Source organism: Nilaparvata lugens, chromosome 1 (assembly GCF_014356525.2).
Source record: "Nilaparvata lugens isolate BPH chromosome 1, ASM1435652v1, whole genome shotgun sequence".
In the NCBI taxonomy this organism is placed as follows: domain Eukaryota; kingdom Metazoa; phylum Arthropoda; class Insecta; order Hemiptera; family Delphacidae; genus Nilaparvata; species Nilaparvata lugens.
The window spans coordinates 80,814,365-80,830,840 of record NC_052504.1 but is presented as its reverse complement, the minus strand read 5'-3'; the positions used below and the strand labels follow the sequence as shown (position 1 = coordinate 80,830,840).

The 16,476-nt window shown below is 32.6% G+C and overlaps 2 protein-coding genes across 5 annotated transcripts in view; one reads left to right on the top strand and one right to left on the bottom strand.

The window, feature by feature from the left end:
* Nucleotides 1-7,307, top strand: part of LOC111055572 (serine/threonine-protein kinase 32A) — a 63,385-nt gene extending 56,078 nt beyond the window's left edge. Inside the window, 5 exon segments of the mRNA XM_039444697.1 lie at nt 1,178-1,404; nt 2,648-2,773; nt 4,441-4,575; nt 4,991-5,130; nt 7,033-7,307. Coding sequence (XP_039300631.1) covers nt 1,178-1,404; nt 2,648-2,773; nt 4,441-4,575; nt 4,991-5,130; nt 7,033-7,228 — 824 coding nt within the window. The 3' untranslated portion in view covers nt 7,229-7,307.
* A 3,105-nt stretch (nt 7,308-10,412) lies between these two features.
* Nucleotides 10,413-16,476, bottom strand: part of LOC111055656 (ephrin type-B receptor 1-B) — a 318,970-nt gene continuing 312,906 nt past the window's right edge. For all 4 annotated transcript variants that reach the window (XR_005573871.1, XM_039444682.1, XM_039444678.1 and 1 more), the window contains one exon: nt 10,413-15,158. Coding sequence is in view for 3 of the 4 variants with exons in the window: in XM_039444682.1 (XP_039300616.1) it covers nt 14,891-15,158 (268 nt within the window). In the remaining variant the exon portion in view is untranslated. The remainder of the gene's footprint in view (nt 15,159-16,476) is intronic.

Below are 16,476 nucleotides of genomic sequence, written 5' to 3'. Positions count from 1 at the left end.
CCCTACATTGGTAACAGGCTCAGCCCAAAACTGGTATCACTCATTCATGCTTTTGAATATCCCAAATAAAAATCTTATCTTCAGAAATTGTTTACCGTATGTACAATATGAGTTAATAGAATTCATGGTGTTATTTTGTCAAGTCGTCAAGTGATAGTGGATTAGAAATTTGAAATCATTGATGTTGAAAGTGTTTTAACACCGTACTGCTTTTCTTGTTGAAACTACATCACATTTCTATAATAATTTCCTCCTCATTAAAACATAAAATCTCTCAATTTACACATTATATTGCTATTGGAATCGATATTTCCGATCGGAAATATCCGATCTATAAAAATATCCATGTCTCTTTTTTATCTATTTGAATAGGATCGCCAATCAAACCTATTGTCAAATTATCCTTGTAACAGAAACATTGTTATGCTATGGAAACTGTTTCAATAACTGTCATGTTTACAGAAATTGTTTCCATATTAAATTCTCACCAACGCTTAATACGCAATATAATGCAATGTATATATTGATTTTATTCAGTTATCCCAATTATTAATTTAAGAAGACTACAAAATATTGTAAATAAAAACAAGCGTCAACAAAAAAAAAAATGAAGAGAAATGAAAAAAACTCTATATTCATAGGCTACTTAAGAATCAATATTATTCTGTATTGCTGTAAATTCCAATGAATTGGAATTTCAAACATTTATTTTCTTTCTTTGTTATTTTGTATTATGTTCGTTTATTGTCATGTTCACAGAAAATGCTTCTATAATAAATTCACACAAACCCAGAATATGCATGAAGTGAAAAGTTATTTTATTCTGTCATTCTATTATTTTATTCATTCATCAAATCTACAAAATATTGGAAAGAAAAACAAGCGACAACAAAAAATAATAAAGAAAAATGAGATCATTCTATATTCATACTATGACTAAGAAGCTTTACTATTCTGTACCGTATTGCTGCATATTCCAATACATTGAAGCATGATTTAGCCTCTATCGATATACGTCACCGTATAAAATTTATACCTTATTTAATAAGGTAGTTACAATAAATAGTAATATCAGAGAAAAAAAATCTTAAAATCCATCTTAGACAATCGTATTAATAGATTTCTCTGGTAATAGTTAGGCTGAATAATGAATGGTATTGTAAATGTAATGTGACAGCACCGGAGGTGTTCGACTGTGGCGGCGGGGTGGGAGGAGTGACGGGGGGCTACTCGTTCGCAGCTGACTGGTGGTCCCTGGGTGTCACCTCCTACGAGCTGATGTGTCGAGCGCGGCCCTTCGCCATCGACTCTGCCACCAGTCTCGCCGAGGCCAGAGCCCTCTTCGCCATTCCTGTCAGCTACCCGCCACGGTGCTCGCCACAAATCAAGCAGCTACTCAAAAAGGTCACTAACTCAAAATAATATATCTTAAATATCGTTTAATTATTTTGAAAGCTCATATACAGAGAATCATTTGCACCATGGTGTCGGAAATAAATAATATGAGGGTGCTACTAATTCTTTTCATTATCATAGATAGTATATAGGCTACATATCATAAACTATATAATAAATACAGTATGAAGGGAGTTATAAATATACATTATACAAAATGTTCTCAAAATCAGTAATAGGTATAATTAGGTATATATAGGTAAATGTGATAATAGGTATTGTCAATGTGCCTAGAATACAGAATGTATTGTAGAATGGATGTATTCTAGGTGCATTGGGTACCGGTATTCAGTTTGAACCCCAACTAGGGCTGTTGCAATAAGGAGAGATTAGTCGAATGAAAATTCATCCACTTTCTATTGTGGAAATAGAATTCATAATTACCATATTTTAAAAATATAATTTAAAAAAGAGACTATGGCGAATGGAAAAATTGGTGAGAAAGAGAACTACAGAGTCTATTACCGTACCATACTTAAAAATAAATTGAGGCAATTCATGAGGAACTTGTCTCCTTGTTGAGGTTTCAACTTGTTGTTTTTCAGAATCAGCTTATTCAGACCTATTATTAAGCTCACAAGCCAATTAATGAATAATGCATTTGAATGAATCATAATTGATAATTAACTGCAATTAATGAATGAACGAATATACCTATGAAGAAGTAAACTCATTCTTATTCGAAGGCTTACTATTCCAATTTTAGAGACTCTAGATTGAACTATCTACGAGATAGATGAACTATCTATCTCGTAGATTGTTATCAAGAAATCAATATTCAAACACAAATCTTCAACTTTCTCAACACAAATAGGCCTACAGTGGAATATTCATTCAGAAAGCATTTGATTGACTGAAAAGGATAATTTCAAATTGCATGTGAAATACTGTAGGCTACTTGTATCTATACCTATATATCTCTACCTATGTCTATAAATGAAATCAATATTCAAACACAAATCTTCAACTTTCTCAACACAAATAGGCCTACTGTAGGATATTCATTGAGAAAAGCATTTGATTGACTAGAAAGGATAATTTCAAATTGCATGTGAAATACGGTAGGCTACTTCTATCTATACCTATATCTCTACCTAAGAGACACCAAACTTCTATATTTTATAATAATTCGACAACTTTTTTTCTGTTCCTGTAGCCTACTCTTTTTTCAATATTTCTGTGCTATTTTCAGCTGTTACAAGTGAAACCAAGTTCGAGAGCCAGCAGCATAGATGACCTGAAAAGGACAGAGTTGTTGAAAAATTGCGACTTCGAAGCTATACTTGAGGGCAACGTTAAGCCTCCTTTTACACCACCGGTGAGTTATTGGAGATGCTGTTCAGACTCATGTCAATACCATATAATATAAGGGTGTCTCCCAAATATATCTGCTTCGGATCAGTAAGAGCCAAAACTACCTTATAATATGAATTTAGTTCAAAGAAGCATGAGATCTTCTTACATTTTCAACTCATTCAATTCATGCGTTTCAGTACGATTTACATTGATGTGAAAATTTTAAATTGAGAAGTCTACTAGTCTGATATCAGCGTTTTTATATTTTTTACCCTTATATAGTGTTTTTACATTTTTATTCCAATTTACCATAAATATACAGTATAAAACACTTATTGAAATGGGCTGCTTTTAAATTAATAAAACAAAATAAAACTTGTAGCACCCTTTATTGATTTAAAATTTTAATAAATAAAGGGTGATACAGTATACTACAGATCGAAAACTTGTTTGTAGAAAAAGAGTTGAAGCATATCACGCTACCTCTTATCTCCTCTCCCCTCCTTAGTAGGTAAAAGTTAAAAGTAATAATAAATGAAAAAGTGAAAACTTTTCAATTTTAAAATAAAAATTTATTGAAATAAATGAACAGAAAATAGGCTATCAATGTTAGTCTGGGAAGTAGGATGTCTGCATGTTTTTCTCAATATTATTCATTTTACTATTTAGAGTTATATTATTTATATAACTTGTGGGATAATTATTATAGGCCTAATAAGGGTACCTACAATATGTTTTTACTCTTAAGCCGCATTTACACCAAAGTTATTAACAAAATGTTAATAACTCAATCCATATAGATTCTATTAGATTGAACGAAACTTGACAAACACATCATGAGTTTGATAAGTTATGTTCAATCTAATAGAATCTTTACCGTAAGGATTGAGTTATTAACATTTTGTTAACAACTTTGGCGTGAACCCACCTTTATTCTTTATAGTTTCATAACTTACATATTATCAATTTTCTTCAATCTTTTCATTATTCTTATAAAAAACTATTATGAATCATTTCTGTAAACTTCTCTAATAGATATCTAGCTATAAATATCACAAAACAATTGCTAATTTATCTACAATTTATTTATTTATTCTTTTTTACAATGAAGCACAGATCGGAGAGACAAAATACTAGGTGAATGAGGCATCCTCTCAATCCCATACTGTGTATTTATTTATTTATTTGTTTATTTATTCGTGGACAGAATCACAAATCATATAAATATGATTAGGAAGGAACAACAGGCTTGGCCCAAATCTATTCCATTCCCAAATTTTAATAAATTAATAAAATGTCCAAAAAATAGGTTATGTTTTTACTGTAAAACGTTCAAGTTCAATTTTCGTCCAAAAATATATACAAGCTAAACATTTTGAATCTATAGAAATTAAAACACCAAACTATATTCAAATATAACACTTAATTATCACTTCATATTGAATTAATCAATTTTATAAAATTTTGAACACAAAAATACACACAACTTCTCTCACTCATTATTCATGGCAATATTCACAATAATTATTAATAAAGTTTTGTTTCTGATGATGTAATTACTTACCTATCTGAAGATTCATCCGATTTGAGTTTAAATTCCTAGTTTGTTTGAAACAATTTCATTTAAACTTATTTGTGCTTATTCTTGCAACACCTGTAATATTAATTTGAGATGTTGAATTATTTCAGAGAGACCATTTGAACTGCGATCCGACTTTTGAACTGGAGGAGATGATAGTTGAAGCCAAGCCACTGCACAAGAAAAAGAAACGATTGGCCAAACAGAGTAATCAGGTGCCTGTTTCATAAAAATTTAGAAGTCCTGTAATACAGGAACAGCTGATTTTATCGGCTATATTGAGCATGTAATTGGAATTGTGATTCTCCTGTATTACAGGACTTGTAACTTTTATGAAACAGGTCTCTGATATATATTTTTATTTATAGTATATAGTTGAGTATATTTTTTGTGAATATTATTAGTTTCTAAATCACTCTGATAGTGTGGAAGCCACCTAAAATTGTCCACCTAAATTCCTCTTGATGAATCCTCGCACAAGTTTAGGGCTCATGTGAGCATCATCCTCAGCAAAAAATCGTAATAGCGAGTGCAACAACCCACTCCAATTGTGTGGCATTGGCATTATATCTCTTCTTATCGCTTTGCTTGTGGATGTGTGAACCAGTAGTAACTTTCATTCAATTTACAATCATATTTCTATTCTATTGTTCTCACTAGGATAGCGAAGTGGACGACTGTTTGACGGGATTCATGACGTACAATCGAGAAAAAGTACTGATGAAAAAGGAGAGAGAGCGAAAAGAAAATGACTGGGAGAAAGAGCTGATAGATGCAATGAACCTTTCTGGAGCTACATGGTAAAGTATTGGCATAGGGAAAAGATAGTATAAGAAGATATCCCACATGTTCATATGGTACATGTTCCAAATTTCACTGTTAACTCAAGCCAATAATCCAAATAGTTCTTTTTCGTGAAGTTATGTGACGCTACTGGTAGGTAGTCTCACATACTGTGCCATTCTTACACTCTCACCCGGCCAAAACATTGATAATAGACAGTATTCGACAATAATAGGCTTGAGTCCACCAAAAATCGGCTTGAAATTTGGAACATAAACGAGCTTTTTTCTTCTTTCTAAACCATCTTCTTTCCCTTTTCTCGTGGGTATTAGTATTGCTTGATGTTCTATTATGTTGCAGTAGCGTCCTCCCTCTTTCCAAAGAGCATTAAATAATAGGATCCTGAATTTTAAAACTGTTGCATGAATGCTACAGAAACCGGCAAGTATAGTCGTTGGCTCGTTATTCCTACTCTTCATAAAGAAAATTGAGTACGGTAGCCAAAATTTGTCTCACCTTCGTTATTGAGTTACTTGTATTTTGCAATGATTTCAGAATGATAGTAAGTTTTATTTTGTCTTCAATACCGTACTTGAAATGCTCAACTAATTTTGAAGAGAACAATAAATTTCACAAGGATTCCAATAACCTTTATTGAAGTAGATAGCAGTGGCGGCGCTTCCATAAGGGCCAAGTGGGCCGGGCCCACTCAAATGGAACAGTAAAGTACATTTTGAAATGCTTTAGGTTATGTGGTTGATTATTATTCAATAAAATACTACATAAGTTAATTTTGAACTGCTAACTGGAGAAAACTCTCGTTGAAATACCATGCATATCATCCATGACCATCGTAGAATACGTACAAATTCAACGAATAATTACGTAGCACATTGAAGGGCCCCACAATTCAGGCCCTTCTAGCTGTCATAAGAACGTATTGGCAAGGCAACGTAAGTCGGCGGCGCTGGACTGGCTGGGAGCAATGCAGCGGTATACGGAGCAAGTGAGCCCGTTTGAGCTGGCCCTTCGACTTTGATTCACACTATTCTCGTTTGGACTGCTGAGCGCTAGTATAGCTTTGTTTACATCCCATCATGTGAATTGCATCCGAATTGTCAAATAGGTTGTCTTATCATTTTATAAAGTAATAATTTAATACTTTTAGCTTCTTTCATGCTAATATTTGCATAAATTAATTAGTTTACCAATAATCCAATTTTAGTGTCAACTTTGACAAGTATTTTGGTGAGTTACATTATTATATTGTTTTATTAATTTAGTTTATAGGATAATGTCAGACAATCTGTGTAACAAATTGTAAAGTTGAATATGCTTCATAAAGCGCCGCAACTTCCTAGCCCCACCCCCAACAATTCCAACCACTGGCCCACCCAACACTTCAGGTCAAGCGCCGCCACTGGTAGATAGTATTCACGAGATTAATACCAGCATTTTGTTCAGAGCTTTTCCATGGTTCAAAATTATTCCCATAACACATGTGAAATTTTGAGTTCTCAAATTAGACTAGTTCGAATATTATATCTTATTTTCGAATGTGTGACTGTTTAGAAAGGATTGAGGATGTTACCAGTCTCATATTTATAATACTCTGTATTACCTTGATTAATTGTGAGGAAAATTCATTAACGGAATATAATGGAAGGAATATTGTTGAATAATTTGGTTAGGGCTTCTGATTTTCATGTAAAAATTGAAAATGAAAGTGAGCCCACCCTTTTTAAAAACATTATTTTATTTAGTTTATATATTATTTAAAAAAATAGATTTTTTCAAAAAGTGTAGGCTACTTGGATTTTTAATTTTTACATAGAATATTGTCATATATTCAATAAATTATTCTGAAATTTCACCTTATATAATTTGAAGTCCCTAACTAATATGTTGTGTTTGCCTAGTGTGAGTAAGGAGGCAGCATCGTCATCATCATCATCATCACCATTGCCACACGAGCATCAGCCGCATCACAACAGAAAGAGACAACAGCAGCAGCAGCTGCAGCAGTTGAAGCAGCGCTCATGCAGCAGCAAACTCCACGTTTCACTGGACAGCGTTCAGGCCAGGCTCACCCCTCCCACCCCCAGCCCACCCTAGTCGTCACCAACAATCAATACTATCATTATATTTTCTATCGACTTTATATTTTTCAATAAAACGTTTCGGTTTTGTAAATGTGCATTATCATTTCAGCAGCATAATCTAACATCACATTTTTTCTTCTCTGCACGCTTGGTCAGGCATAACCTACAGTAACTAACCAATATATGGTTACATTACTAATGCTATCCTATTATATTAAGCGAGTAATATCTGTATATCTGGTTATTTATGTTCAACGGGTCTCGAAAACGGCTCTAACGATTTTCACGAAATTTGGAACATAGTAGGCTTATGATATAAAAATTCCATTGCACTAGGTCTCATCCTTGGGGAAAACTCGCTGAACGACATTAAAAGGATAATTCATCCTTGGCTGAAACAGCTGAGACTTTCGTCGTCTGTGGATAGTAAAAAGTGAGCCAGTGATTCTGTGGAAAATCAAAATCGCATCCCCGAAATTCATAAGCAGACGTATAGCTAGCCAGCTGTAAAAGATAAACACGATCATTTTAGAGCATTGTGTTATGTTTGTCAATAAATAAAAATAACGAGCTCGGTGCCCCGATATTAACATTAGTAATATAACCAATATGGTTTAATAGTTACTGTTGCATAACCAAGCTTACACTTGTACGAGTTCAATGTGACCATACCCTTATATTACCTGGAAGTTATCATCTAGGCATAAATAGATCCAACCATCAAGTTTGGAATTATCTTTCATCGGAAAGAATTAGGATTCAATGAGAAAATAGTAATTTGAAATCAATTGGGATGTGGTTTTTCAAAATAAAAATGAATTAGAAAGCGCCATCCTAGCGGTTTTCCGTTGGAAAAGTATTTGATTGAGGCCAGTGGGCCTACTCCCAACAGCCAGTTGAAAGCTGAAAATCACTTCTTCATGGTCTGGAACCACAGTACTCGGTGCTTCGGAAACAATAGCAGGTAATAATAATTCTTATTTTTTGCTGATGGTGTAATAGTACTTTACGTAACAAGTCCGGTAACGATAATTTACCGCATAAGTATGATTGTTTCTGCCCGAAACGTAGTTGAGGGCAGAATTATCATACGAATGCGGTAAATACGTTACCGTACAAGTTACGTACAATATTTTTTGTCATACGTATCTGAGAAAGAATAATATATTGCTGAGGAACAGAAACCATTTACCTGCTGATGCTCGAGCCACTGCATTCTATAAACATGACCTAGCCCGTAGCGCTTAGTTCATAGCAGCTCAAATAACATAATAAAGGCCTAAATCATAAGATTTCAGATGAGTTCTTATAACTTCAAACTCCTTGAATGAGTTATTTAATTTATTTGAGCTAGTATATTAATTACTCAGATGTTATTAGGACTCAGTAGAGTCCCAACATACTCGACTGTAAAGAGAACATATGATCTCTTTACAGTATAGTATGCTGTAATGAAAATCACATGTTTTCGTGTTCTGCAAACAGCTGTTTACCGGCTTGATTTAATGCATGGGAAACAGCTGCAATTGAGTAAGTATGACAAAAATGAATTTATTCAGTGAATTAAATTAATCATAGACTCAATGGTTATTTCAAGTTTAAATTTTCCATAAAAATAGAGGATGTGGCTCATCACTGGTTCTGTGGGCCTCTGAGGACGCTCTTAACACAGAAAAAAGAAGAATATGTTTCAAGAATAAATACTGTGCTTTCTTTCCTCAGTGCTGTCACATAGAAAGTGGTATTACTAGACTGGACTAGAGAAGGTTTTCCACCTCCAGAAGAGTTGGATCGTACTAGTGTTTAGAGTGTGGGCCGGAGATTCCAGTGTATAGTGAGGTTCACGTTACACGTTAAAGGCAGTGAAGAAAGATAGGAGACAAACGTTGTCAAGTCTCTCCATTTTGCCACTGACTTTACACAGCTGTTACTCAATTCATCCCATTAAATTTATTCTAATAATAATTATCATTTCCTTGATAAAATAATAAATTTAATGTCAAATTGATCAAGAAAATATATTTTTTCATAATTTGATTCAAAAATTTGCTTTCATGACTGAGATCCAATTTTTATTTTTATACAAACCTGAAATGGCGGCTAATTTAAAAAGCTGTGATACAACAATCTGAATTTCAAAACAACAGAAATTGAGTTATTTGGTAGGTATTCTATTCCAACTTCCTTAAAAAATAATAAAAAAATAGAAATCCTATTTAAAAATAAGTAATTTTAATGGATTAATCCTGAAATAACTTTTCAATATTAATTATACCGGTACGAGTAGGTCTAACCTATACGGGTAGGCTAAATTAAGCATGGATGAAGTCTAGAATGGTTAGTTATCAACTTTTGAAATGTCATTTCAAATATTTTAATTTGTGTTTCTCATAAGGTAATGTTTAAAAATTATTTCATTATTTCAAAAATACATTTTAAATTAATTATACGACTTGTGTACTCAAGTATTTTGATAGAATGAAGAAAAAAAAATGGCGGTTGAGAATTGTTTGTTCAGTTTTGTACAGTCACTGTCAAAAGTAAATATGAAATATTCTGGCAAATAGACAACATTACAAAACGAGAGAGAAATAGTGCTATCTGTTTTGTTGTATGATAGAAAAGGACAGCAACAGTATTGTCAATCGTGCATTGCCATTATAATGTGGACCTCACTATAGAAGTAAAGCCAGTTTACACACGCATCAATTTTTGGAAGTTCAGATTTTTTGCCGTTTTTATAAATTCTATTAGATCGAATGGTACTTGACAAACATAATCTGTTTTGACATCATGTGTTGAATAGAATTTATGAGGACGTCAAAAAATCGATCTGTGTGTGTAACTAGCAGGTATTCTAGGTACTAGATGTACATTGTACTACTAGTACATTGTCTGAGCTACGTCATGTCACGTCGTGTGGCGTCTCAATATACGACTTTGCAACTTTGCTATTTCCCTCAGGCCGGGGCATCCAACTACATATAGCTGTGTTTATAATTAATGCACTGATGAACAAAAACGAAAGACTATTTTTCTCCCTTACTTATCCATTCCAAATAACAAGAAATCACTGCGTTCTGAAGAATTGAAATAACTTCCAACCAACAGAACAATTTTACACGAAAATAGTATTCATTAGGAGTGTACTTTTAGATATAAGTGCACCGGATTATGCAAAATAATAACACGGCAACTAATTAGAAAGAAATAATTTCAGTACTTTATTCATCTAAATTTGAAAATGTAAATGTAACAAAAGAGCGTACGGGCGAATTATATAAATTTACATCTTAAAACATTTACAAGATCAATAATAATTACAATAATTGATTAGCTAGAATTATGATAATTTTAAAAATAAAAATAAATAAAATGGCAGTTATTCACAATATTGTTCATACAAGAAAAAACAATTATTTTTATTCTCAACTAATGCATGCTTACTCGATAGAGCAGCAATCTTCGTGAGAGCATTCCTTCAGCATTCAAGAATTTGGATGCTGATTGGTAAAAAATAATTTATTGTTTGATGAATTATTTTATCAAATCAGTCTGAACTATTACCAGTGATATTTTCCGACATGGCTGTTACATGAGAAATACGTTACAGGTATTTGAATCCAGTTATATCAAATAATCTGAATGAATTCACAAATGTTTCCTTAAATGCTTAAATGTATAGTATTGATCATGTTATACAGATCAATAGCAAATACACCAATCTAATAATATTTTTTAAAGAGTTTATAGACATTGATGTCGAAAGTTATTCTGACAGCGTTTTTAAACAGGCTATCAAAAATGCCACGCATATGAAATTTCTATGAAGACAAAAAAGTGATTGCAAAATCTTAAAACAGAATAAGTAGAACTGAAAAAATTCAAGATTTATAATACATATTTAACTGATACAGTATTACAAATTTATTTGCAGATAATCATAAAGTATCGGCTACTTTTCAAAAATGTACTTTTATGACCCAATAAAACTGTACGTCTCCTCTGTCTCTTCAATTGTAAAACATGATATATATTATTTATAATTAAACTATTCAAAAACAATAGAATCAAATGAAAGTAGTTGAATAACATTTCTAATAGAAGGCTTTCATTAAACAAAAAAGACTTCGATATGTATGAAAAATTGAATTAAATCATTGAATTCATACCAAACTCTAGTAGACAAGACCAATTTCAGGTGATTTAATCACAAGAACATAGGAAAAGTGAATTAAAACTTCTTCAAGAAGTAAAATCTAATTTTGAAAAATTTAGATCATAAGAAAGTATTTTTATACTTCAACTAGAGTATTATTCGACCTTCATAGTTCAACTCATGGTTTTTATAATCTACAATTAAATTCTCAGTTTTCAATAAATAGGAATGATGGTACAGAATCATATCGCAAAATTACACAACTTTGACCACTGGAAGATTTATGCTTATTGCAATAGCTCTTTCTCATATAAGTTTTTTACTTGATTTCCAATCCATCCTAATAATAACTTGTTTATCAAATATACCTATAAGGAAATATACAAAATATACAAATTTCAAAATATAGTACAAATTAATAATTCCATTAAGTTACTATTACTAAATTCAGATGCTTTCATAACGGTATTTGTCAACTTCCATTTTTCAAACTCTGTTTCCAGAATGAGCACAACTGAAATTCGAAGTATTCTGCATTGATGATATAAAACAATATTCAATCACAAATCGTAATTCTCCAAAGAAATTGATATCAATTCATGATATCGTTCATTTCAATTCCAAATTTGCAGAACATATATTATGAAATTGAGGTTTAATATTACAGAAACTGATTTTAATTAATATCAACACAGTATTTCAATATTATTATACTTTTTACACTTTTAATAATAATTATTGCTTCATTTCAAGTGAATAGGATGAACAATCTTGTTCACAAAACTCTTAAAATATTTAATTGAATTTGCAATGAGTTGGATAACGCACTATTAAATTCCACACAAATATTAATTTCATGTAATAAGATGCGGTCTTACTTTTAAAATAGAATTCAGATCGTTCACATAATGTCATTATACATTCAGTATAACTACATCATGCGTAATTGCAAACAATTGTTTTATATTCTGATCAGTTTATCTTCTATTAATTTAAAATTTACATATCAGATTACAATATTTACATGAGTCAATCAATTGCACAATATTGAGAATGACAAAACTGGACCAATTACTTTCAAATTCATCAATATTTTTGGGAGAAAATACAAAGAAAACTTTATCACAGTAAACAATTGTTTACAAATAATGCTTGGTGATTGCTTTTCTCATTTGTATAATAATATATCACTTCAATTCAATGGCTTTCAGTGTGTTTACATAGTTTCCTAGATTAGAAAATATCAAGAAAGCTTGAACAGCTTGAATGGAATCACACAGAAAATGTTTTGCATAGTTTCTGAAGCATTCTTCAAATTTCAAACGTTCAAAAACACACAGATATTTCTCGAATAGTAATTAATCTATGTTATTCATGGAGGGAGACTATTTATTTACAAAATACTCTTAATCTAAGTTTATATAATAAAAAACAACAAGACTCCATTACAAAAAATTTGTTGTTTCACTTTATCACAGGTATTAAAAAATATGTCACCCAACTTATATTTTCATGTTGGGGTTATTTGATAATGGGTGAAATTATTAAAATTTTTCCTGCTGCCAAAGTAATATCCCTGACAAGAATCTAAATTTCTCTGAAATAAGCATAATGTCCTTCATTGAGCTCAGCGCACATTTACACATAATAACACGAAAAATGTTACAATCAGTTCTACAAACGTCGATCAAGATTTTATCTCTGATTTATAATAAATCAAGATACAACTGATAGGTAGTAGAACAATACTGATTTGGGGGTAGTTGGTATGCTTCACATGGAATTTTGAAAGAAGAAAATAGTGATCTAATAATATAGGTATTTTTTCAAATTATCTATCCAATTTTACTGTGGCATATCAAGCTATTAGATGTCTTCATATTAAAGAAAATGTTTTACAAGTGACACTTTGGGTTGAAAAGCAAGGGGATAGTTTCTGACATTTTCAAACATCTCCTTGTAGGAGATTGTTTTCCACATGTTTAAAAAATAATTGATATTATGATAATTTTCCCCATGTAGTATCAAGTTACAATATGCAACGCCTCTGCTCAACTTTACAGGACTTCTATTTATATAACCCATCCAACATTGCACACAAAGCACAAATATAATTCGAATACAGCGTCCATGATATACAAAATACAGTTACAAGTTCAGCAAAAGAAATTAAACCTATAACTATATATACCTGCATTCAATATACACATAGCTTGTATCACTGTTCAATAGAAAAAGCTATTTTACAATAATATAACATTATTCGATTATTGTTACGATATTATCATAATAATTACTATTAGTATCGTTATGGTAGCATTTAGAAAAATATAAACATTCACATTTCTAGATTACGCGTTACTGTTTCAGTTGGTGAAGTAAATGTGAGGTCACCTCACTGCTTCCAGTCACTGGAACAACAAAACTTAGACTAATGGAATGTTGATGGAAAATTATCATTCTGTAGAAAGGTTTAGATGTAAAACAGTGATCGAGTTGCTGGAAAAATCATCAACACCAAACTGCAATCATTGTAGAACAGTGATTATTTTAGTAAAAATTAATGGCCTTCTCAATGAGTAACTACAGCTCCGATGTGGAAATGAAGACTGAACTTACATTTATAAATTTCAACTCTGTTTTAGTGATAAAATCATGGAATTTATGAGAAAAAACACAAAAGATTACATCAGTATATTATAAAAAATCTTAACTTTCATTGACTAATTTGAGGTTGGACTTGTACCATTGCTGAGTTATTGTGATATTGGCACAAAAGTTATGAGGTTTTTGCACTAATATTGTGCAAAACAATGACTGTAACTCATTGCGCATGGTAATTGGTAGTTTTCTGTAGATAACTCTATTGGACAATTCTAATTGAACAGTCATTTATTGTAAAATAATGCAATCTCATGCTTTGTTCGATTAAAAAGTTGTAAATGAATAGGTCAAAGACATATCATTCTATTCATTATAGATGTGGCTCATCGCAAGCTAATCAACCTTGCAAACGATCTGAAGAAGAAATCTCAACATGTTTGATCACTTGTTTTATTTCAATTGTCTTTAAATACTATCGAACTCGCATTTTGAACTCAATAACAATATTTGCTCATTTTTGTCATGAATTTAAACTAACCTCATCACCCATTCGACTGAATCCATGATCACCCCATTCTAACCTAATTCTTCGATGATCCACGAATTTCATATATTCCTCCATCACGTAACTTGATGGAGAAATTGATGTACAATTCATTGATCGATGATCCATGAACATTATATATTTCTCAATCACGTAGCTTGACCTTGCTTTCACAGACACTACAACAGTTTTATTGCCTTGTTTTCCGTCATGGAGTCAACCCAACCTTTTCACTCATCCCTGTAGGCCTACATGATCCAACAACTCAATCATGTAACCTGACCAAAACTTTCTATACACCAAGTTCAACATGTTCTAACACCACCTGCACTGGCATTTTCACTCACGTGTTCGGTGTGGATCTAAAACTAAACTAGGAACCCTTCGGAGAGGTTTGCGGAGATCTGGGCCCGCATCGCCTGCACACTGTTCATGATCTTCTTCTGGTGGCCGACGAGCGTGATGCCGAGGTTTGTGAGCTCCTGCACGTTGAGCCGCACCACGTCCTTCATGCCCGTGATGCCGGCCCGCTCGAAGTTCTCCAGGTAGCGCGCCATCTTGATCGAGCTCAGCCAATCGGAGACCGACACGAATTGCGTCATGTCGGGTGCGTCAGGCGCCAGGGGGTTCGCGTTCCTGCAACCACAAAACACGCATCTCACTTTGCTGAAGTAACAGGCATTTATTTGCGTAACTACAACACAAAGCACTTTTCATTATACAGGACTACTGCAATTGATAGAATTTTTAATAAAAACTACTCTTTTGAAATGTTTCATTCATTTACCACAACATAATAATAAAAATAATACTAAGGGTGATGCCCACATAAGCTCTTAGGCTTGTGCGTGATAAGTGAGAGGGATGATGATGAGAGATGACGACTACTTTTCAGATAGACGGGACCGACGGCTTATCATCTCCTTTGAAAGACAACATGTTTCAACTATTCTATAGAGAAAAGATAGCATAAGAAGATATCTCAGGGTATAGGTCTTTTATGTTCCAAATTTCAAGCCGATTTTTTCCAAGTTCAAACCGATTACTGTCGACTACTGTCTATTATTACTATTTTGACCGGATGAGAGTGTAAAAATGGCACAGTATGAGGGACTACAAACGTCACACGTAGTTCTACGATAAAGAACTACTAGGATTATTTGGCTTGAGTTAACAGTGGAATTTGGAACATACACGCCCTACACCATAGGATATCTTCTTCTGCTATTTTTCCTCTATGACAACTCATAGCCATTTCAAGTGGTAATTACAATAAAGTGGTAGATACGACATGATATTCTTCATTGTTTCATAGCATTTTTATTTCATGGCTTTTCCAATTTTTTGCATACGTTTTTTCGATAGGTTCCTTATCCAGTTCTCTTATAATCACCACTTAAAAATGGCTATGAGTAGTTGAAATATGTTGTGGTAAATGAATAAAACATTTCTAAAGGGTACTTGGGAATAATGTTTATTTCATTCTACTTAGGAATAATGTTTATTTCATTCTATCACAAAAATAATATATGCTTCACTGAAGATTAGCCGTGAGAGGGAGTGATGACCAGTTGTGAAGTTACTTTGCCCAATTATTTATCCTTATGATTATGACCACATTTTATGTCCCAAGTCCGGTCCAGAGGTGACAGTAGTTTGTATACTGAAATAAGTCAAGAGGTAATATAGACCTATCGTTTCATATCTCAATGTTTAGAATGTAGTTTTATAATATGTGAAACACTTGAAAGCCAAAAAAAAATAAAACACTTTTTTACAGTCCACCTATTCAGTGATCATATATTGGTCACGCCTGAACAGAATTTTACCCTTGTGTTTGGAAAGGGTTGACAGATGAGTTATGGAATCAAATTTTGTAGGTGAATTCTAAACTGGTAGCAAGGGTTTGTGGAAGGATAAAGTTCAGTTCAGTGTTAGTGGTCTTAGTTACCCA